The sequence below is a fragment of the Ictalurus furcatus genome, chromosome 4, assembly GCF_023375685.1.
Source record: "Ictalurus furcatus strain D&B chromosome 4, Billie_1.0, whole genome shotgun sequence".
NCBI lineage: Eukaryota > Metazoa > Chordata > Actinopteri > Siluriformes > Ictaluridae > Ictalurus > Ictalurus furcatus.
This window is the reverse complement of record NC_071258.1, coordinates 34,863,594-34,887,881: the sequence shown is the minus strand read 5'-3', so window position 1 is coordinate 34,887,881 and position 24,288 is coordinate 34,863,594. Positions and strand designations below refer to the sequence as shown.

The 24,288-nt window shown below is 41.2% G+C and overlaps 2 protein-coding genes across 5 annotated transcripts in view; both read left to right on the top strand.

The window, feature by feature from the left end:
• The window catches only part of LOC128607106 (NACHT, LRR and PYD domains-containing protein 3-like), a 30,372-nt gene extending 19,227 nt beyond the window's left edge, over positions 1-11,145 (top strand). For 3 of the 4 annotated variants that reach the window (XM_053623764.1, XM_053623765.1, XM_053623763.1), the window contains 8 exons: positions 1,723-1,890; positions 4,149-4,322; positions 4,527-4,700; positions 4,849-5,016; positions 5,411-5,584; positions 7,755-7,931; positions 8,420-8,590; positions 10,143-11,144. In XM_053623764.1, coding sequence (XP_053479739.1) covers positions 1,723-1,890; positions 4,149-4,322; positions 4,527-4,700; positions 4,849-5,016; positions 5,411-5,584; positions 7,755-7,931; positions 8,420-8,590; positions 10,143-10,317 — 1,381 coding nt within the window. In that variant the 3' untranslated portion in view covers positions 10,318-11,144. Of the gene's footprint in view, positions 1-947; positions 1,122-1,722; positions 1,891-4,148; positions 4,323-4,526; positions 4,701-4,848; positions 5,017-5,410; positions 5,585-7,754; positions 7,932-8,419; positions 8,591-10,142 lie in introns of all 4 variants that reach the window. The other variant, XM_053623766.1, reaches the window with a different exon arrangement.
• On the top strand, positions 10,790-17,768 carry LOC128606303 (ribonuclease inhibitor-like). Its single transcript, XM_053622337.1, has 6 exons — positions 10,790-10,824; positions 13,053-13,223; positions 14,315-14,485; positions 16,018-16,188; positions 16,415-16,576; positions 17,027-17,768. The coding sequence occupies exons 1-6, from the start codon at positions 10,790-10,792 to the stop codon at positions 17,043-17,045; spliced, it is 729 nt and encodes a 242-aa protein (XP_053478312.1). The 3' UTR covers positions 17,046-17,768.
• The last annotated feature ends 6,520 nt before the right edge of the window (positions 17,769-24,288 follow it).

Below are 24,288 nucleotides of genomic sequence, written 5' to 3'. Positions count from 1 at the left end.
AGTATTTATTTGTACTGAAATTACTGACCGTTGTATTTTTGAGGTAGAACTGCGTGCAAGCTCCAGATAAATTCTACGTGAATAAATCTTGTTAGGTGTATGTCATTTACAAACAAGTTTATATACTTCATTAGTTATGAAGCATTTCTGGAAAATAAATGAAAGAACATTCTCATGAACAAGTTAACAAAGCATTATGAACATTTCCCAAAACCCACCCGAGAATGATGAACTTTATTCTCCTTCTCCAGACTTTCAGACTGTAATATAACAGAGAAAGGATACACTGCTCTGGCTAAAGCTCTGAAGGCAAACCGCTCATCACACCTGATAAACCTGGACCTCAGAGGGAACGACCCTGGAGACTCAGGAATGACAGAGATTAGGAGTTTGATGAATGATACAGAATGTAAACTCACACTGAGGTGAGCGCTTTCCCCCAGTACATGTAAAATACAGCCTTAATTCTGAGTAATTAGTAAAGTTTTACTGTTTAGTTTTCCACCATGGACCAAATAATTACTGAAAAGTACCACTGCATTGGTGTAAATATAATTAGTGTTAGCATTTCTCTGTTCTTTCTCTCTCTACAGGTTGCTGAAAAGTCCTGATGCACAGAAAGCTTATGATCATCTGAGGGAAGTTCTGGGTATAAACCCGATACTGCAGACGGATCTGGATCTGAGTGGGAAAATAGAAGGAGACTCAGGAGTAGAGCAACTCTCTGCTTTACTGAAGGATCCACACTGCAGACCTGAAAAACTTCAGTAAGGAATTGAATGATATATAAATCTGTGCTGAATGGTTTGTCTTTAGGTTATCAATCATTCATCTAGTGTCCATGTCTTTTTCAGTAGTGATGAGTAGTTTGAGGAGAAAAGACCTCCCTCTGCTACAGAACTGCTAAAGAAAAACCCACAGTTAAGTGTGATTAATTGTGCTTTCAGGCTCAGTGAGTGTAATCTGACAGAGAAAGGATGTTCAGCTCTGCTCACAGCTCTCAGATCAGAATCCTCCACCCTGAGGGAGCTGAATCTGAGTAAGAACAGGATTCGGGATTCAGGAGTGAAGCTGCTCTCTGCAGTACTGAAGAATAAAGACTGTAAACTGGAGACTGTGAGGTAACGTCTAATTACTACACAAACATCTAATACACTGACAGTATTGAACTCTGACTGTACACTGAGATCAACGTACCAGAATATTGTAGTTTCTTATCTTACTCACCATAATTGGTGTTTAACAGAGAGAACGACACGAGCACACAGAGCAGTATCAGAGCAGACTAAATAATTATCATATGAGAGAGAGAGAGAGAGAGAGAGAGAGAGAGAGAGAGTGTTAATAGAATGTTAGTGTATTTGCTTGTACCGTGTTTTGGAGTAGCTTTTTTAATGCCCCTATAGCCTCTCTTGATTCAAGATAAAGAGGGAGCTACCTTACCTCAAATGAAGAAATTGAACAAATAAAGTAGGTGTGAAGTGACACTAAGTTAAAAAACAAATGTTTGGCATAGTGGAGTACATCATTAGCACTTTGGTTGTTTTACAGTCTTTCTCAGTCAAATAAAAATAGAGGATCACTTTAAAGGCTTCATATAAAGACATTCATTTTTCTTGGTAGGGGAATTCAGAAATTCATCTTAAACTAAATCTTAACAGATAGAAAATGATATATTCAAAGCTTTGAAGATGAAATAATAACAGATATTTGTCCTCTTAGACTTTCAGACTGCAGAATAACAGAGGAAGGATACGCTGCTCTGGCTGAAGCTCTGAAATCATCACACCTGATAGAGCTGGATCTCAGAGGGAACGACCCTGGAGCATCAGGAGTGAAGCTGCTCACTGATGTACTACAGGATCCACACTGTACACTGGAGACACTGAGGTGAACAATATATACTTCACTTTTATGAGTGGAAATAATTACTTCAATAGAAAGTCCACTTTGATGCACTACAATAACTACTAACAAATAGAACTGACTGTTTTAATATGAACAATTCCATCAACACCACTAAATACCAATTCAGCTCTGAAGCAGCTTTAGTCATGGCTCTAAAAGGGGATAGACCTTCATTTTAATCTGCATTTACAATGATGAACTCCTTGTTCAAGATTCCCTTGTTCACATTTAACACTTTACCAGCACCAAAGCGTCCCTAGACCATCACACTCCCTCCACCATGCTTAACAGATGGCATCAAGCACTCCTCCAGCATCTTCTCATTTGTTCTGCACCATGCAGATGTTCTTCTCTGTGATCCAAACACCTCAAACTTAGATTTGTCTGTCCATAACACTTTTGTCCAATCATCCTCTGTCCAGTGTCTGTGTTCTTTTGCCCATTTTAACCTTTTCCATTTATTGGCAGGTTACAATTTTGGCTTTTCTTTGAATCTCTGACTAGAAGGCAGCTTCCCCGAGTCACATATTCACTGTTAAAGATGGGACTGGTGTTTTCAGTCACTATTTAATAATCCTGTGAGGCGTCTGCACTAAACAAGCGTTCTGGTGTGAGGAAATAGTTGGGTGATATCAATTTGTGCAACGGAGGGGATTCTTAGTATTTTCATCTGATTTATTATGACAAACTAATTCAGAACACCAATAATGTTACAAAATAAATTACTTCTGCATATCTTCCAATTCATCATGGTATAAATAAAGGGGGGGATTTGGGGTATTTCTAACATTACGCAAAAATGGAGTGAAATCTGTAAAAGAGCTGCGCTCCTAACCATATCTCTTAGTAATTGATTTAATCTAACCTGCCCCTCAACATTTACATTTCTCTGTGCCAGAATACCACCAGTGTGGACGGTCATGCAAATACAGAGAGCATGCAATGCTGCAAACCTATGCATCATTTTTGTTTGCCATGATCACACACACACACACACACACACACACACACACACACACATACACACAGTTTTAGTATGGTAGTGTTATATGACCATCTTAAGGTGGACCTATTATGCCCCATTTTACAAGATGTAATATAAGTCTCAGGTGTGTCTGTGAAGTTTCAGCTCACGGATCATTTATTAGACCATGCTGTAAATGCCCCTTTTTGGGTGAAAGCAAAAACACTTTGTTTCTGTGTGTGTGTCTCTTTAAATGCAAATGAGATGCTGATCCCCGCCCCCTTTCCAGAAGAGGGCTGTGCTGTTACAGCTCGTGCTTCAGGCAAAAATAAATCAGGACAACCAGTATGACAGACACCGTAAATACCAGTGTTCAACCCTTTATACATGAATTCGACAGACTGTAAGCGTTTTCGGGTTAAAAATGAAAATGAGGACATAGCTCTGGTCTCTGTGAATACAATCAGAGAAAATGGTAACTTTAGTCGCATTAGCCGTGGAATCTGCTAACAAGCACTTTCAGAAAGGCGATTTGCAAACATTCAGAAAATATAAAGTGTGATAATTACGTCTTCTGGATATGAAGCCGGATCACGATCAGTTGGTACTGATCCATGCTTGAGAATAAACTTTTCAGCAAATCCTGTTTTGTATTGACCCTCGTTCATAAAACAGTCTGGTGTGAAATGATTCACACAAACATGTACAAATTTAGGTCATTTTTGGGGCACATTTCCTTTAAAAATTAAAACTCTCCGTCTTCAGTGGCTCTGACGCCGGGAGTACATGAAGACTCATGTTCATTCTTACAGCCAACAGCAGAACACTTCTTCTCATCACTGTAGCTGCTCCAGCACGGAGAACATGGCACACTGTGTGCAGCTCACTCAGGGGGAGGGGCTATACTAATAGAGCAGAGCCCATCACCAGTCGTGGGCGGGGCCTCTTCCAATGTGACGTCACATTGGATAGAAAATGCGAACGACTCATTTTGAGACACTGTTTCTGATTTATGGGGAATATAAAAAAGGTGGTTGTATACACACACTGCCGACACACACTCATGTTTTTGCATGAATTCCCCTTTAAATAAAGTGCATTAATTATGAATCAACAATTTTAAAGCTTAAAAGCTTGTAGAAAGTGATATTGTGCCATGTCTAGTGCAGATTCAACACCATGGCTAATGGATTTGTCTGCAGTATTAACGAGACTAAAGAGAAAATGAACTCTGAAAGTGCTATTAATGTAATTTATTTTTGTCCCCCTGCTGCAGGCTGCTGAAAAGTGCTGATGCAGAGAAGGCCTGTGATTTTCTGACTGAGGTTCTGGGTAAAAACCCCTTACTGCAGAGGGAACTGGATCTGAGTGGAAAAATAAAAGGAGATTCAGGAGTGAAGCAGCTCTCTGTTCTACTGGAGGATTCACACTGCAGACCTGAGAGACTCATGTGTGTACTGGAATGTTATTTTTAATGTAAAATTACATTTCTTATTTTTATGCATGATAAAATGTGGTTATTTTATATTTTGTTTACCACTTTACTAAATCTGACCACTGCATGATTCATGTGAACTCTCTGACTGATCAACCTTGGGATAAAACAGTTGCTTAAAGTGAAGGTTTTCTTTCCACTGTTACCCGTTATCTTTAGGCTAAAGGGCTGTGGTGTTACAGAAGAAGGCTGTTCTGCTTTGACTTCATCTTTTCATTCAAATCCTGCACACATAAGAGAGATGGATCTGAGTGAGAATAAATGTGGAAACTCTGGAGTGCGGAAGCTTTGTGCACTGCTGCAACATCAGCCCTGTAACCTGCAGATACTGAGGTGAGGATCTGGTTCTGCTGTTTAAAACTTGCATAAGAGCTTGTGACTTTACATGTAGAATCCAAACACAGGCTACATGTGGAAAAATAATACAATATAAAGCTTTAATCAGACAGCAGACTGTTAGTGATGCCATCAAATGCTGTAGACTTTCAGACTGCAGAATAACAGAGGAAGGATACGCTGCTCTGGCTGAAGCTCTGAAATCATCACACCTGATAGAGCTGGATCTCAGAGGGAATGACCCTGGAGCATCAGGAGTGAAGCTGCTCACTGATGTACTACAGGATCCACACTGTACAGTGGAGACACTGAGGTGAGAAAAAAGATCTAGATAACCATAAACAGCTATATTTCTATCACTTTAGCATTTAGCATTAGAAAATGATTAATTTTGCTGAATGATTTAATTTGAATGATTTGATGTCACTATATCACACTGTAATGTTAAGTGGGTTTGCTGATTATCCAGGAAACAGCGCTGGATAGAGTTTTGTGCTTGAACAGTTATAAACAGTAAGAGTAAAGACTGATAATGAATATTTTATTAAGAAATGAGGATTAGTGTGCACTGATTGTGTAACAGATATAGCTGGATAAGGATACACACTGAAAACACAAACTGAAGCACAGCTAAAGCACATAACAATCAGTTCCTTATTGCTCTCATTACACAGTTATTAACCTGCTGATATCATTTTTCTCTACAGGTTGTTGAAAAATGCTGATGCAGAGGAAGCCTACAAGTGTCTTACTAACATTTTCAGAAGAAACCCCTTACTGCACACGGAGCTGGATCTGAGATACAACACACCTAAACACGTCAAAGTGAAGCATCTCTCGGCTCTGCTGCAGGATCCACATTACAGACTGCAGAAACTCACGTAAGGAACAATGATCACATGATCACACTTCACTTTCACTCGCTCCATAAACTACTCACTGGAGATGAGAGTTAACATAGTTTTTCTTTCTCCATTTTCAAATACATTTCTTGGAAGAACCTTTTTTGTGGACGGGAGACCAATGTGCAGAGAAAAAATACATTTTCTAAAACATCTATATACTGTATGTGTGGGCGGGGCCTTGGAGTAGGGTAGGATGTAAGTATAGCCCTATTTGGATGGGATTCGATGTACATGAGGTCCTGGGGTAATTTCCTCTTTTACAGGAGCTCCTCTGTGACTTTATTTCCGTCCGGATCGGCCATGTCAGTGTTTTTCTCCGTCCTCCTCTGAGAAAACTCCAGACCGAATTACCTACTGTACTGTTTCTCACCAAACTGAGTGCTCATCTGATCATTTTAGTCCAGATACATGTCTGTGATTTGCTATGCAGATGTCACCTCATGTTGGAAATAAAAGCTGTTGGACTGCTGTTACTTGCTGTATTTATCCATCCATCCATCTTCTACCACTTACTCCTTCTTCAGGGTCACGGGGGAACCTGGAGTCTATCCCAGAGAACATGGGGCACAAGGCGGGGTACACCCTGGACAGGGTGCCAGTCCATCGCAGGGCACAATCAGATACACGCTCACACACCCATTCATACACTACGGACACTTTAGACACGCCAATCAGACTACCATGCATGTCTTTGGACTGGGGGAAGAAACCGGAGTACCCGGAGAAAACCCCCGCAGCACAGGGAGAACGTGCAAACTCTGCACACACACGGCCCCGGCGGGAATCCCCTGCTGGGCGAACGTGCTAACCACTAAGCCACCGTGCGCCACTGCTGTATTTATATATTTATATATATTTATATATTAATTTTAATTCTGCCTCATGTCACAAATACATTTATTTACATTTACATTTATTCATTTAGCAGACGCTTTTACAGAGACGTACAAATGAGGAAATACAAGCAAAGCGATATATCAAGCGGAGAACAATACAAGTAGTGCTACTGTACAAGATTTTTAATTAAATACACCTGTTACCAGGTCAAGAAAAGCCTGTGGCAAGAAAATAGCGGAAGTATACACGGCTATAGAGCCACAAAAATGAGTATAGACTAATGTTCCACACGGACTGGCCTTGAAATAAATGACCGCGTCCATAATTCAGGTGGAACTCGTACAGACTGCAGTAAGGTACTAATAATATAAAACATGCCTTATTTTATATACTATTTATATTATTTTATATACACTCACTGACCACTTTATTAGGAACACCTATATACTTGATCATTCATTTTCCAACCAGCCAATCACATAGCAGCAGCACAATGCATAAAATCATACTGATACAGATCATGAGCTTCAGTTAATGTTCACATCAAAGATCAGAACGGAGGAACATGTGATTTCTGTGACTTTGACTGTTGCATTGGTTTGAGTATTTCTGAAACTGCTGGGAGATCACACACACACACACATACAACACTCTCTAGGGTTTATACAGAATGGTGCAGAAAACAAAAAAAACATCCAGTGAGCATCAATTATGTGGGTGGAAACGCCGTGTTGATGAGAGAGGTCAGAGGAGAATGACCAGACTGGTTCAAACTGACAGGAAGGTAACCAATATAACCAAATAACAAATAACCACTCTCTACAAACATGCTGAGCAGAAAAGCATCTCAGAACACACAACACATCCAACCTTGGATGGGCTACAACAGCAGAAGACCACATCTGAGGCTACAGTGGACACAGACTCACCCAAACTGGACAGATGAGGATTGGGAAACCATCACCTGGTGTTTTTTTCCAATCTTCTGCCCAGTTTTGGTGAGGCTGTGAGTGTGTGTACTCATTCCTTCATTCAAGTGCTTTATCCTGGTCAGGGTGAGCACCTAGGGGGCAATTTAGTGTAGCTAATCCACCTTTCTGTATGTTTTTGGATGGTGGGAGAAAACAGGAGAAGCGGTGAAACACTACATAGACAGTAACCAGAGATCAGGATCTCTCTCTCACTCTCTCTCTCCCTCTCTCTCTCTCCATCTGTCTCTCTCCCTCTGTCTCTCTCTCTCTCCTTCTGTCTCACTCTCCCTCCCTCTTCCTCTCTCTCTCTCTCTCTCTCTCTCTTTCTCTCTCTACAGGTTGTATAAAGGAGGCAGTATTACAGAAGATGACTGTTCACATTTGACTTCTGCTCTGGTTTTAAATCCTTCACACCTGAGAGAGTTGGATCTAAACTGGAATAAACCAGGAGAGTCTGGAGTGAGAAATCTGTGTGATTTCCTGAAGAATCCTAAATGTAACCTGCAGAAACTAAAGTGTGTAATTAACCTGTACATTTTAAATAGTCAACATTTATTGTAACACTAATAATCTTTTAGGAGATTAATATGTTTCAGTCATTTATAATTCATTTAGAAAGACTTTCTGAATATGTATTAATATATTATAATGGTTATAAATATTATTATTAAACTACAGTGTATTAGGTATATACAGTGGGTTCAGAAAGTATTACATTATACATGTATATTTCATTTTTTAATAAGGCACTAATTATCGTTTCTTTTCTCCCTCTGTAGTCTATTGAACAGTGTAAATGTTGTATATTGTTAAACCCCTAATGGTTATAATTATTATTTTAGTTATCACCCAGCCCTATGAGTCTGGTAAAAAGCAGAAGAAAGAATATAAGATAGAAGAACAGAAACCAGAGATTTAGAAATGTGTTAGTGTTCTTACTTCAGTCATTTCTATATCCTTTCTTTCTCTAATGCTGGAATAAACACTGTTTCCTTTTCTGCAGATTATGGAAGAGTGTAAGTGGGAAATCCTGCACTGATTTGGCTTCAGCTCTCTGTACAAATCCATCACACATCAGAGAGCTGGATCTGAGTGAGTGTGAACTAGGAGACTCAGGAGTGGAGAAGCTCTGTGATCTACTGAAGAAACACGAGTGTAAACTGGAGAAACTGGGGTGAGTAACTCAGTGATGTGATGAAACAGCTTTATAATAAAAAGCACTAACCAGAACAAAGCTCTTACCAGTCCTAGCTAGTAATGTCTAACTAACGTGTCTAATTGCTCTCTAGATTAGATTTATTATCAGTAATGAAGATTAAAATATAGAAAGACACTAAATCTGCTTTTCCCGACTCCTGATCTGAGTTTCTTTTCATTCTCGGTGCTTTATATCGGAGTTTAAACCAGAAAACAAACCGCAAGACAACAAATCTTCTAACAGTGACATACATTGTCTCTGCACTACTAAAGTGATAATGTCTGATTTGCAGTGACTGACACGTAATCAGCACTAATCCCTGACAGACACTAATCACTCTTTTTGAAGGAAATATCTTGTAAATTTAAATTAGGTTAATATTACCCAAATTATTTTTACATTTTATTTACATTTATTACAGCATTATAGTCTTAATACTTACATCTTACAAATAAAACCACAGCAGCTGACCAAAAATACTGTAAATGATGAATCCAGTGATTGGTGAAGGCTATAAATATATTTACAGGTGGAGATTTTTAATATAATAACAAAGTCGGCTATTCGTGTCATATCACAGCAAACCAGTGACTACATTTCCCATCCTGCACTGCGGCCTACAAACGTGGCCACCATGGACCGCAATTCCCAGAACACTCACCTTCATTCTAATCACGCACACCTGCATCCAATTCACAGCACTATCACAACCACAGTTTAAAAGGACTTTCTATGCATTCACTCTTTGCGAAGTATTACGTGAGTTTTCCCGTAGACCAAGCCGTTGTTCATAGTGTTTTGTCCACGTTTCTCAGCTCCTGTTTTGCCTAGTCTATGCCTGTTTGTCAATTGCCTGACCCTGTTCTTGACCTCGCTATTGTCTCATGTTTTGGATTTGTCTGCGTGCCTCTCTTTAATTAAAAATCTGATCTGCATTTGCATCCATCCTAATCTCCGTTACGTTCTATTAGGGTTATGGTTCTAATAGAAGAATTTGGATTTTATGACACGTATTTTATGACAATTCGTCATAAAATAGCACTTATATCATGTGAGGTGTAATAAACATTTAAACTTAATCAGACCTGCACTTCCTCCTCTGAATAAGAATAAGAAAAGCCCCACGCTTCATATGTTTCAATTTATTACATTATATTTAATGTTTTGTTTTACGCTTCTAAGAGTTAGAACATAAACACAGTCATTAAGTTTTAATTATTGTCCTTTTATAATCTCAAATATTTTCATCAATTAAAAATGGAAGCCTAAGGCACATATTCAGGCGGTGCTTTTTTCTGTATTGAAATCGTATCGTATTTAAATGTTGTATATTGTTAAACCCCTAATGGTTATAATTATTATTTTAGTTATCACCCAGCCCTATGAGTCTGGTAAAAACCAGAAGAAAGAATATAAGATAGAAGAACAGAAACCAGAGATTTAGAAATGTGTTCGTGTTCTTACTTCAGTCATTTCTATATCCTTTCTTTCTCTAATGTTGGAATAAACACTGTTTCCTTTTCTGCAGATTATGGAACAGTGTAAATGAGAAATCCTGCACTGATTTGGCTTCAGCTCTCTGTACAAATCCATCACACATCAGAGAGCTGGATCTGAGTGAGTGTAAACTAGGAGACTCAGGAGTGGAGAAGCTCTGTGATCTACTGAAGAAACACGAGTGTAAACTGGAGAAACTGCTGTGAGTAACTCAGTGATGTGATGAAACAGCTTTATAATAAAAAGCACTAACCAGAACAAAGCTCTTACCAGTCCTAGCTAGTAATGTCTAACTAACGTGTCTAACTTGCTCTCTAGATTAGATTTATTATCAGTAATAAAGATTAAAATATAGAAAGACACTAAATCTGCTTTTCCCGACTCCTGATCTGAGTTTCTTTTCATTCTCAGTGCTTTATATCGGAGTTTAAACCAGAAAACAAACCGCAAGACAACAAATCTTCTAACAGTGACATACATTGTCTCTGCACTAGTGTTGTCAGAAATATAGATTTTTCAATACATATCGAATCTGAATATTTGAAACGGTTTCAATTCTCATTTTTGGCAACAACGATACACTGATACCTGCTGCGCTTTCTCTCGCTATTCTATTTGGAAATATTTCAGATTTAATGCAAATGAACACGGAAAGGTGAAGGACACGAGCAAGCCAGTATGCAAGCGTTGCTACAGAGCAGTGCTAACAAAAGGTGCTAACACCACTAATTTAGCAAAGCACCTGAAGGAGCGACTCGCGGACCTAGATAAAGAATTTGGGGAGTTTTGTAACCGCTCCCAGTTTAACATCACTGAAGCATTAAACAAGACGGCCCAGTAAACTGTTGTTGATGAGTGTGTTGTCCCGTTGTAATTCTCAAAGCTAAGCTAATCCCCCTCAGAGCTATCAGGCCTGAGGAATCTCAGACAGCAGAGTTTCAGTTGAGAAGAAAACACTTTGACTATGGTCAAAAGTAAATGAACTTAGATACTGTTGTGTTTAAAGGGAAAGTTCACCCAAAAATGAAAGTTCTGTCATCATTTACTCACCCTCATGTCACTCCAGTGAGGTTTGTTCTCGCGCATCACACACGGTTGAGCTTCCGTTTATCACATTTGATGCTCTATGGATGTGATCAGTGTTTATATGTGAATAAAAGCCTGGATTAAAATCTGCTCATCATATAAAGCGATCGTGTCTCTTCAGAAGACTTGGATTAAACCGCTCGGTTCATATGGATTACTTTTACCATCTCTTAGTGTACTTCTTGAAGCTTGAAAATATTGATTGAAGACTTTCAATAGATGGACAAAAAAATTGAGAGAATATTAAAAATATCTTCATTATGGAAGATATTCATTATATTCATTATTTCTAAAAAGACACAAGATTGCACTGTTTAGTTTTTTTTTACTTTCACTTTATTGCCTTTTGAATGTAGGACAATCTCAGACACTTTTGAACAAGTGCAGCACTTCAAGAAGTTTTCATTAATGTGAAAATATACCTCGTTGTCATGTTATAGCCCTGTTATATTTATCTTTTAATCAAAATCTAATATTTTATGCCCTTAATGTTGTGGGAATTTTCCCTGTGGTATGGAATATCGATATTTTTTAAGGTATTGTATCGAAGTTGGAAACTCCAGGATCGTGACAGCACTACTCTGCACTACTAAAGTGATAATGTCTGATCTGCAGTGACTGACACGTAATCAGCACTAATCCCTGACAGACACTAATCACTCGTTTTGGGAAGGAAAACATCTCATCAATTTAAATTAGTCTAATATTACCCAAATTATTTTTTACATTTTATTTATATTTATTACAGCATTATAGTCTTAATACTTACATCTTACAAATAAAACCACAGCAGCTGACCAAAAATACTGTAAATGATGAATCCAGTGATTGGTGAAGGCTATAAATACATTTACAGGTGGAGATTTTTAATATAATAAGAAAGTCAGCTATACGTGTCATATCACAGCAAACCAGTGACTACATTTCCCATCCTGCACTGCGGCCTACAAACGTGGCCACCATGGACCGCAATTCCCAGAACACTCACTTTCATTCTAATTACGCACACCTGCATCCAATTCACAGCACTATCACAACCACAGTTTAAAAGGACTTTCTATGCATTCACTCTTTGCGAAGTATTACGTGAGTTTTCCCGTAGACCAAGCCGTTGTTCATAGTGTTTTGTCCACGTTTCTCAGCTCCTGTTTTGCCTAGTCTATGCCTGTTTGTCAATTGCCTGACCCTGTTCTTGACCTCGCTATTGTCTCATGTTTTGGATTTGTCTGCGTGCCTCTCTTTAATTAAAAATCTGATCTGCATTTGCATCCATCCTAATCTCCGTTACGTTCTATTAGGGTTATGGTTCTAATAGAAGAATTTGGATTTTATAACACGTATTTTATGACAATTCGTCATAAAATAGCACTTATATCATGTGAGGTGTAATAAACATTTAAACTTAATCAGACCTGCACTTCCTCCTCTGAATAAGAATAAGAAAAGCCCCACGCTTCATATGTTTCATTTTCTTAGATTACACTTAATGTTTTGTTTTATGCTTCTAAGAGTTAGAACATAAACACAGTCATTAAATTTTAATTATTGTCCTTTTATAATCTCAAATATTTTCATCAATTAAAAATGGAAGCCTAAGGCACATATTCAGGCAGTGCTTTTTCCTGTATTGAAATCGTATCGTATTTAAATGTTGTATATTGTTAAACCCCTAATGGTTATAATTATTATTTTAGTTATCACCCAGCCCTATGAGTCTGGTAAAAACCAGAAGAAAGAATATAAGATAGAAGAACAGAAACCAGAGATTTAGAAATGTGTTCGTGTTCTTACTTCAGTCATTTCTATTTCCTTTCTTTCTCTAATGTTGGAATAAACACTGTTTCCTTTTCTGCAGATTATGGAACAGTGTAAATGAGAAATCCTGCACTGATTTGTTTTCAGCTCTCTGTACAAATCCATCACACATCAGAGAGCTGGATCTGAGTGAGTGTGAACTAGGAGACTCAGGAGTGGAGAAGCTCTGTGATCTACTGAAGAAACACGAGTGTAAACTGGAGAAACTGGGGTGAGTAACTCAGTGATGTGATGAAACAGCTTTATAATAAAAAGCACTAACCAGAACAAAGCTCTTACCAGTCCTAGCTAGTAATGTCTAACTAATGTGTCTAATTTGCTCTCTAGATTAGATTTATTATCAGTAATAAAGATTAAAATATAGAAAGACACTAAATCTGCTTTTCCCGACTCCTGATCTGAGTTTCTTTTCATTCTCGGTGCTTTATATCGGAGTTTAAACCAGAAAACAAACCGCAAGACAACAAATCTTCTAACAGTGACATACATTGTCTCTGCACTACTAAAGTGATAATGTCTGATCTGCAGTGACTGACACGTAATCAGCACTAATCCCTGACAGACACTAATCACTCTTTTTGGGAAGGAAAACATCTCGTAAATTTAAATTAGTCTAATATTACCCAAATTATTTTTGACATTTTATTTACATTTATTACAGCATTATAGACTTAATATTTACATCTTACAAATAAAAACACAGCAGCTGACCAAAAATACTGTAAGTGATGAATCCAGTGATTGGTGAAGGCTATAAATACATTTGCAGGTGGAGATTTTTAACATAATAACAAAGTCGACAATTCGTCATAAAATAGCACTTATATCATGTGAGGAGTAATAAACATTTAAACTTAATCAGACTTGCACTTCCTCCTCTGAATAAGAATAAGAAAAGCCCCACGCTTCATATGTTTCATTTTCTTACATTATATGTTTTGTTTTATGCTTCTAAGAGTTAGAACATAAACACAGTCAGTAAATTTTAATTATTGTCCTTTTATAATCTCAAATATTTTCATCAATTAAAAATGGAAGCCTAAGGCACATATTCAGGCGGTGCTTTTTTCTGTATTGAAATCGTATCGTATTTAAATGTTGTATATTGTTAAACCCCTAATGGTTATAATTATTATTTTAGTTATCACCCAGCCCTATGAGTCTGGTAAAAACCAGAAGAAAGAATATAAGATAGAAGAACAGAAACCAGAGATTTAGAAATGTGTTCGTGTTCTTACTTCAGTCATTTCTATATCCTTTCTTTCTCTAATGTTGGAATAAACACTGTTTCCTTTTCTTCAGATTATGGAACAGTGTAAATGAGAAATCCTGCACTGATTTGGCTTCAGCTCTCTGTACAAATCCATCACACATCAGAGAGCTGGATCTGAGTGAGTGTAAACTAGGAGACTCAGGAGTGGAGAAGCTCTGTGATCTACTGAAGAAACACGATTGTAAACTGGAGAAACTGCTGTGAGTAACTCAGTGATGTGATGAAACAGCTTTATAATAAAAAGCAAATTATTTTTACATTTTATTTATATTTACTTCAGCCTTATAGCCTTCATACTTACATCTTACAAATAAAAACACAGCAACTAACCAAAAATACTGTGAACATTTAAACTTAATCAGACCTACACTTCCTCCTCTGAGTAAGTAACTTTCTCTTTATCTGGAATCAGGAGACGGTACTGGGATATAAAAAACATTTCTCCTGAGTGTGATGTTTTTCCAGAAGAAAATACACTAGCGCACTAGATCCTACATTCATCTGCACATAGAAGCTGGAAAATTCTGTCAAATACGTGTAAAATACACTGGAGTTAATATCACACACACACACTCTCTCTCTCTCACACACACACACACACACACTCTCACACTCACACACACACAGTGGAGAATGCAGGCCTCAGAAACACATGTAGTGCTACAGAGAGCTGCGTGACTCTGACAGAACGACTAAATAACATCAGAATAAGAAAAGCCCCATGCTTCAGACACGCCCCTTGTGCTTCAGACACACCCCCTGTGTTTCAGACACACCCCCTTGTGAGTCACACCAGTAACAGCTTAAGCATGTTTCATTTTCTTACATTATATTTAATGTTGTGTTTTTACGTTTCTAAGAGTGTGAACTGATCACGTAAACACCAGCATTAAGGTGTGATTATTGTAGGGGAGAGCGGGGAACGACGTAACGCAGGGCAAAATGTAACATGGACTTTTTATGTTATTACACAAGGTCGAGCAGCGTGTACTTCTGACCACATCACCACATTTACGAGTGACGATCTGCAGCAAAGTTTCTCCTTGTTCTCATCAAATCTGTGTCAAAAAGGGTTTTATTTTGGTTTCTGAGCTGTGTGTAAATTACAGACTCCAACCTTATATTACTTTAATCTCCATCTTCTTGCCTACGACGAAGCAACAACGCAGCTTGGCTGTAACGCTTTGCTTGGCTGTAACGCTTTACTTGGCTGTAAGTGTGTGTGTGTGTGTGTGTGTGTGCGTGTGTGTGAAATGGGTCCGCTAAAAAAAACAAAAAATGGAGAGAAACTTTAAAACAGATATTTAACGCAGACAGAGATCTTATGTAGGTCTGCAGTTGCGAGTGTACTTTATCTAACGTCTGCTTCGTGTTAATATTTTTACCGGACGTTGTGTCCTACAGTTTTTTATTTTATCCGACATTTTGAATTTTGAAATGAAATATTTTCATCAATTAAAAATGGAAGCCTAAGGCACATATTCAGGCAGTGCTTTTTTCTGTATTGAAATCGTATCGTATTTAAATGTTGTATATTGTTAAACCCCTAATGGTTATAATTATTATTTTAGTTATCACCCAGCCCTATGAGTCTGGTAAAAACCAGAAGAAAGAATATAAGATAGAAGAACAGAAACCAGAGATTTAGAAATGTGTTCGTGTTCTTACTTCAGTCATTTCTATATCCTTTCTTTCTCTAATGTTGGAATAAACACTGTTTCCTTTTCTGCAGTCTACGGTACAGTGTAAATGGGAAATCCTGCACTGATTTGGTTTCAGCTGTCTGTACAAATCCATCACACATCAGAGAGCTGGATCTGAGTCGGTGTAAACTAGGAGACTCAGGAGTGGAGAAGCTCTGTGATCTACTGAAGAAACAAGATTGTAAACTGGAGACACTGCTGTGAGTAACTCAGTGATGAAACACACTGAATGAAGCTTTATAATGATGCAGGATTACACTTTAGAGTTGTCTTTCACAGACCGTACACAGATCTTTAGTAATACTCAATAACAATGTAGACAAGTACTTTACTATTATATTTCTGCATCTCATTGTTACATACATGCCTACATCATCATTATTTAATCCTGTGAGGTAAAGAAACTAAAAACCTTTCTCTCTGCAGGTTAATAAAGTGCAGAATAACAGATAGAGGCTGTGCTGCTCTGACTGCAGCTCTGAAGTTAAACTCCTCACATCTGAAAGATCTGGATCTGAGATGTAATAAACTGGGAAATTCAGTCACACAACTTGAGGAGTTGCTGAGGCGTTCAGGAGGACAGATACGGTCAGTAAACTTAACACACAGTACAGAATGTGTAGTTTCTGTAGAATATAATGTAAGTGTAAGAGTGTTGTGTAAGAGTAATGTAAATGGAAATCAGCAGCATGTTGGTAATCGTACTGACAGAAGCACACAGAATATACCTTCAGTATTTAGGATCAGAATTAAACCCAACAGTAACGCGTCACTGCATGCTAATAGCTTTCTGAGGATCTGATTTAATAGAAGTGCACTTTGACCTGATCTGATTCTGTTGTACACAGAAATACCACTGCACTTCTAATCTCATCCTTCATGTTTATTCTACTTTTATGCCATATTTCTTGTGTTTATGTAGTTAAACTATTGAGATATATGATTTTAATAATAAAATACAGATATACTATAGCTTCTGGCTAAGAGAAATGATACAGGGTACAGTGCTGAAACTATTGTTCTGTTTTGATTTTACAGATATGATAAATCCACATGAGTGAGACGGTTCTTCACAGTAGTACTAGACACACCAGAGAGGAAGCAGCATGTACAGTAATGTAAGAAGCAGCGTGGATTAGGGCTGCACAGTTAATCGAATATTGATCTCGATTACGATTTTGACTGCCCACGATTACTTGAACATGATCGACTGCGATATTGACGATTAAAGTTCATCCTCCGCTGATGGAAAACGCCGCTGCAGATCGAAGGAAGCATTTCCTAAACTTACAGCCAGTCACCATAGAGCAGCGCACGCATGATGTCATTTTGTAATTCCAAAATCCAGAAACGAGTTTCCAGAAGCTGCGAGCTTCGCTTGCGCGAGGGGAAATCATGACATTAACAGGTGGCTAAATGGCACTAGAGAGGTTGTAGTCATTATCACGCCGAACAGGAAAAACCTTTGCAGATAAACTCAGGGCTCTACAGTGTGACCATTTCACTCACATTTGTGACTTTACTTTGATTGACAGTTTGTCAGAAAGTGTATGATATAACTACTCATATCCAGAGTGTACAGTAATGTAGGAAGCAGCGTGTACAGTAATGTAGGAAGCAGCGTGTACAGTAATGTAGGAAACAGTGTGTACAGTAATGTAGGAAGCAGAGTGTAGAGTAATGTAGGAAGCAGTGTGTACAGTAATGTAGGAAGCAGAGTGTACAGTAATGTAGGAAACAGTGTGGATGATCATTACACTCAGCAGATCCAGGACAGCAGTGGGACAGTCACTGACTCCACAAGCCCAGAAAGTCAGCCTTCAGGCAGTTTATATAACATCACAGAACAGAATAGGAGGCAAGTCAGTAACACCAGTAATACACAGAGGCAACAAAACAGGGGCTACACAAGCACTCCCACCTCCAAAAACAAATAGTACTAGATCACACTTTCTATACAGTACACAAAATACAAAAAGGAGAGATGAGTGTACATTGAGATGTTTATTTTCCTCCTCAAAACAGTGAACTATACAGTTATTGTTAGAGATTAAACACATGAATATGTCTGTATGTTAATGATGTGTGTATACAGTGTAACACATTTAAAAGTAAGAAGTGGTCACATGTTCATAATCACATTTAATGTGTGTAAACTTGTTAAAATGACACGTGCAGTATCTTGAACACGTGAAACATGCCCTTTGCACATGGGAAACGTGTGTTTTTGGAACACTTTCATGGTTTAATGTGTGAATCCTATGTAAATTCTCATGTGATACCCTTGTGATTACATGTGAGACACAAGTGGGTGTGTACAATACAAAATAGTCTTTGTACTTACATTTTTTATAAAACATTTTAAATAACAACTACACATTGAGTAAGCAGTAATTTACCATGCCAAACAGCACCATGTTCTTCTGTAAGGTCTATGATCACATTTCCTGCAATAAGGACACTAAAACAAATTGATTCAAATTGAGCTTTTATTTTTTATTGTAGTTGAGTTTATTTGTTTATTTGTGTGTGTTTGTGCGTGTGTGTTGTCTCAGTCCTCTGCTGCGTCTCCTCCAGCAGGCTCCCTGTTTTGGGTTTGAAAGACAAAATGAAAGATTAGCGCAGTACGAACACCAGTCTATTCTGTCAAAGTAAAGGTTCATTTCTTTTCGTAGGAATCGGAGGATCTCCTGATTGGCCCTCTCTGCCTGGCCGTTGGCCTGCGAGTGGTAACCGGAGATGAGGTTAACAGTGACCCCCAGTTTCTCCATGAAGCTGGCCCAGACTCGAGACGTGAACTGGGGCCCCCTGTCGCTCACAATCTCCTCTGGGAGGCCGAAGTAGCGGAACACCTTCTGGAACAACAGTTCGGCTGTGGTGAAGGCAGAGGGGAGGGCCGGAAGTGGGATCAGGCACAGGGACTTAGAAAATCGGTCCACGACCACAAGTATAACTGTGTTGCCTTGTGATTCCGGCAGATCGGTTAGAAAATCCAGGGCTTGGTGGGACCATGTCCGTGCGGGTATGGGAAGTGGCACCAATTTCCCGACGGGTAAAGCACGGGGTGTCTTGGAGCGGGCGCAGGTGGAGCAGGAGGCCACGATACGCTGTATTTCCCTGGGCATGTGGGGCCACCAATATTTCTCGGCAAGCAGATTGTAAGTGCGGTGGGCACCCGGGTGTCCAGTCGCTCACAGCACAGCACCTGAGCCCAGGTGACAAGCTCCAGACGGTGCCGTTCCGGCACAAACTGCTTCCCCGGGGGACAGCCATTGGGGATGCATGATCTCGGGAGGCGAGCTAGGGTTCTGTCCAGGGCCCACACGATGGCGCCCAACACGCAGGAGGGGTTTACTATGTACTTCTCCCGATCCGCCAGGCCTGGTCCCTGGCCTGTATGACAAGGTGAACTGGAACCAGGAGAAGAACAGAGACCACCGTGCTTGGCGAGGTGTGAGCCGCTTAGCCGTCCTCAGGTACTCGAGATTTTTGTGATCGGTGTAGATGAGGAATGGATGGTCGGCTCCTTCCAGCCAGTGTCTCCACTCTTCGAGGGCCAATCTGACAGCCAGGAGCTCCTGGTTCCCCACATCATAGTTGCGTTCTGCCGGAGACAGTTTTCTCGAGAAGAAGGCCACGGGGTGCAACTTGCGTCTGTCCCTGAACCTCTGAGACAGGACGGCCCCCACACCCGTCTCAGATGCGTCGACCTCCACGACGAACGGTCTGGAGGGGTCCGGGTGACGGAGGATGGGGGCGTTAGTGAACCTCCGTTTCAGCCCGTTCAGGGCCTCCTGGGCCTGAGCAGACCAGACGAGGCGCCGAGGTTTCCCCTTAAGGAGGGAGGTCAGGGGTTGTGCAGTCTTACTAAAGTCGCGGATGAACCGCCGGTAGAAGTTTGCAAAGCCCAGGAATCGTTGTAGCTCCTTGACTGTTCGGGCCACTCCACTACTGCACTTTCCTTGCTTTGGTCCATGGCAACCCCCTCGGGACTGATGACATACCCCAGAAACTTGATGGTGCGTCGATGAAATTCGCACTTCTCGGCCTTCACATACAGCTGGTGTTCCAACAGACGTACCAGAACTTGGCGGACCTGCTTAATGTGCTCCTTCAGGGACATCGAGTAGATCAATATTTCGTCAATATACACGACAACGCAGTGCCCCAGTAGATCCCTCAGGATGTCGTTGATCAGGTTTTGGAACACTGTGGGAGCGTTAGCAAGCCCATACGGCATGACCAAATATTCGTAGTGCCCGGAAGTGGTGCTGAAGGCCGTCTTCCACTCGTCGCCCTCCCTGATGCAGATTAGGTTGTACGCACTGCGTAAGTCCAGCTTCGTGAAGAAGGACGCAGATCTCAGCTGTTCAAGGGCGGTGGGAACTAGTGGCAGGGGGTAACGGTACTTGACGGTCACCTGGTTGAGCCCCCTATAATCAATACACGGTCGCAGGCCCCCCCTTTCTTCTCCACGAAGAAGAATCCAGCCGAAGCGGGTGACGTGGATGGCCGAATGTACCCCTGCTGCAGTGCCTCTTGAATATAGGCGTCCATGGCCCGCTGTTCTGCCTGGGAGAGCGGGTACACTCGACCCCGTGGTGGGCTAGCGCCGGGGAGAAGGTCTATGGCACAATCGTATGCCCGATGGGGAGGTAGACGGCTTGCACGCTCCTTGCTGAATACCGTGCGGAGGTCATGATAAGCAAGTGGCACAGTGACTGGGACCGAAGACAGGGGGCTTTCCACTGTAGTGGCAGCTACCGGAGCTGTGGGACCCGTCAGGCAATGATGTAGGCAGAAAGGAGACCACCTGGTTATCTGTTTGGTGGTCCAGGATATCTGGGGGTCATGCCGTTCGAGCCACGGTAAGCCAAGAATGATGGGGTGACGGGTAGATACCGTGATATATAGGACAATGGTTTCCTGATGGAGGGCACTGGCTTGCATAGTGATTGGGGCCGTGCGACGGGAGATGACCCCGCCTCCTATGGGGGACCCGTCGATAGAACGCACCTCTCGTGGCTGGAGCAGGGCTTGAATGGGGAGGCCGAGGGTGCGCGCTGTCTGCTCATCTACAGAGTTTTCCGCTGCCCCCGAGTCAATGAGCGCTGAAAGCACAAAAGATTTGTCTGACCATTTGAGCAACACAGGAAACACTAGAGAATCAGCTTTAGATAATTGGAACGCACTCACCTGGGGACAACGAGGTTGGTTGATGGGGCCGTCCTCCGTTGACCGCGCCCTCCGCTATGGGCACTGGCGAACGAAGTGAGCGCTCTCCCCGCAGTAGAAGCACCGTTCCTCTCGGCGTCGCTTCTCTCTCTCCTCCTCACGGATCCGTGCCCGGCCGAGCTGCATGGGCTCCGTGGGCGGAAGCGGCTCAGTGGGCGTGGGATTCCACATCGCGGGGCAATTAGTGCGGCGAAGGCGGTCCAGCCTTACCGCTAGGTCGATGAGCTCGTCGAGGGTCAGTTGTTCACCCCAGCACGCTAGTTCCCGGACCAGCTCGGGGTTGAGACCTCGCCAAAAAGGGGTCTTAAGTGCCGGCTCATTCCACCCACTCCGTGCAGCTACGGTGCAGAATTCCAGGGCATAATCCACCACACCGTGAGGACCCTGTGCAATCGCGAGGAGCTCCTGCCCAGTCTCCCAGCCGTCTGGGGAATGATCAAATGCGAGTTGGAGGTGTGCGAGAAACTCTGTGAGCACTGGTCTGACCATTCCTCCTCGCGCACACTCTGCCGTGGCCCACTCCAGGGCGCGACCGGAGAGTAGTTCAATGAAGTGCGCTAACCGGCGCTCCTCCGGCATCTCCGGGTTATTTTCGAAGAACAAGGTACACTGCAGCATGAAACCCTTACATCAGCCGGGCTCGCCGGCATAGCACTCTGGTGTCGGCATGGGCGGATAGTGTACAGCACCTGGGAGCCAAAAATCTTTCTGATTGAGAGGGGGTCAAATACTTATTTTCCTCATTAAAATGCAAATCAATTTATAACATTTTTGACATGCGTTTTTCTTGATTTTCTTGTTGTTATTCTGTCTCTCACTGTTCAAATAAACCTACCATTAAAATTATAGACTGATCATTTCTTTGTCAGTGGGCAAACGTACAAAATCAGCAGGGGATAAAATACTTTTTTCCCTCACTGTACAACCGGCAGGGCTGGGGCGAGTGCTGTGTGCGCAGCTGGAGCTTGTGTGCGGAAAAAAGCGGAACGATAGCCGGCTGCAGCGGGAGCCACGGGTTGCCCCTCGGTGATGCGGAGCTGCTCCAGTTGTTGCGTGAGGCAGTCAATCTGTTCGTCCTTCGCGTTTAGCAATAGGTCCTTCTCCCGACACACCTGTACTCAATCCGGGCCGCCCGCTGCCTCCATGATTGGCGAAGTAATCTGTCACGGTACCTGGTAGAAGGCAAGCACGGGCTGAGGATAAGCAGATAGGAGAGCGAGTTGTGAAGCGTGGCGCACAAAGTCCGAGGCAAACACAATAATCCAAAACGTAAATCCAGAATCGTAGTTGAGAACGAGGCGGAAGTTCCAAAACCAATGAAGATACAATGTTCGTAGAGAGCGTGGTAACAAGCCAACTTAGAGAAAGCTTTAGCGTTACTTCGCGCCGCGTTGTTGTTAATAGGGTCTTAAATAACCTTGGGCAGCGCGCAGGTGTTTGCACTCAGTATTCCGGCGAACTTGAGCACGGGTGTGGCTGGGATGTGTAGTCCGCGCCGGCACAGCGGCCGCGAGTTCGCCGTGGCATAACAGGCAAACATTACTAAAGACAGAAAGATGAGAGTGAAGTACTGTCTGTATGGGGGAAAGGTGAAAAAGGTCAGCAGTTATGATGAGTATGAGTAAGACTGAATAGTAACACGTGCACCACCCAAAAATGTTTCAAGTTGTACATACACTCAGGTGTATAAAAACATCACGATAAATATCTGACACACAAAAATTATGTAAGGAATAATTGACGACAGGTCGTGGGATTATTAGAAAAATAATAAGGTGGTAATGTGGCCGTTACACCTCGGTGTGCATTTTATTCTAATAATTCAACAGACCGGAGTCGATTATTCCACTTATACTATAGTTACCACACCTTAATACATTTTTCAGTCGTTTTACTCCGTTTCTAATTGATAAACGCAATGTAGATTTTTAGAAGCAAAACTACTGGATTAATGAAGTATCCAGTCAGCACTGACAATAAAGTTCTGTTTGTGCTAATGTGTGTGAGACTGTGTGCATGTATTAGAATTTACATATGCACCTCAGCAATAAAATAAAATAGAAAAGGCGATGGTTTGTAGATCCATTATATTTGAATGGATTCTTCCTTCTCCGATTTGTATGGTGTTTGACTTCAGAACTCATATTAACCAGCAGTCACGTCCAAGCTGCTGCTCTGCTCAAATCCTCTCTGTTGTCTGAAAAAATCGTCAGACACATCAGTTAAAGACAGCGGCTGTGCTGTGATTTCGGCTTCATTTACATGTAAAATGGGCTGGAAAACTTTCCAGGCGCCTTTAGGTGTCTTTACTCCAACCGCTCCGTGCTCCACCAGGACAATCCTCTTTGGATCACTCAGCATTTCTTCTCCTTTACACATCTCTCCAAGCCCACAGTCACTTGGTGTTCTTTTAAACATTTAATTACTACATACATGGTGGGGAGCAGCTTTCTTGTTTCTTGTCGTGTCTCAGCAGTCAGCACCGGAGAGTAAAAACACGGCGAATTGGAGACAATATATCTCTGATTTACTTAGATTTGCCTCAGCAATAGAGTAAAAAGTCCGCGAATCGGAGCCAATCAGATTTTTCACGCGCATCACTCACAGCTTCCATTTGGAGAAGTTTTGATGATTGGCAGCCATTTTGTGAAAGCAAAAAAAAAAAAAAACTGTGAATGAAATCTATTCATACAAAATAACGTTACGATTCTGAGGATAATCAAAATCTTCATAAGTATTTATCTATTAATTTGTTTGTTTGTATAATATTTTAATTTTATTATTATTATTTATTTATTTATTTTTACATCGCAGCATTTTTGAGCACTGCAATTATTAATGCTCTTTTAACGGCTTCGTCCCAAATCCGCACTGTGCCCTACCCCCCTTCCCTCCAGGCAGCAGTGAGACCCTACATGAAGTGTTTCTACAGCTTATTGACACACACTGGTTAGCGCGCGATGACGTCACCAGACTTTCCCACCGTTTGCGCGCGCGCCCGGTGTTAATCCCCCTCAGACTTTAGCATCGTTAGCATCTTCCACAGATCCTGATCTACCCCGCTG

Excerpts from the sequence above, each read along its gene's own strand:
- LOC128606303 (XM_053622337.1), top strand. The coding sequence starts at position 10,790 with ATGCAAGCGTTGCTACAGAGCAGTGCTAACAAAAG. Across the intron at positions 13,224-14,314 it reads TGTAAACTGGAGAAACTGGG|ATTATGGAACAGTGTAAATG; the intron begins GTGAGTAACTCA and ends CCTTTTCTTCAG. Across the intron at positions 16,189-16,414 it reads TGTAAACTGGAGACACTGCT|GTTAATAAAGTGCAGAATAA; the intron begins GTGAGTAACTCA and ends TTCTCTCTGCAG.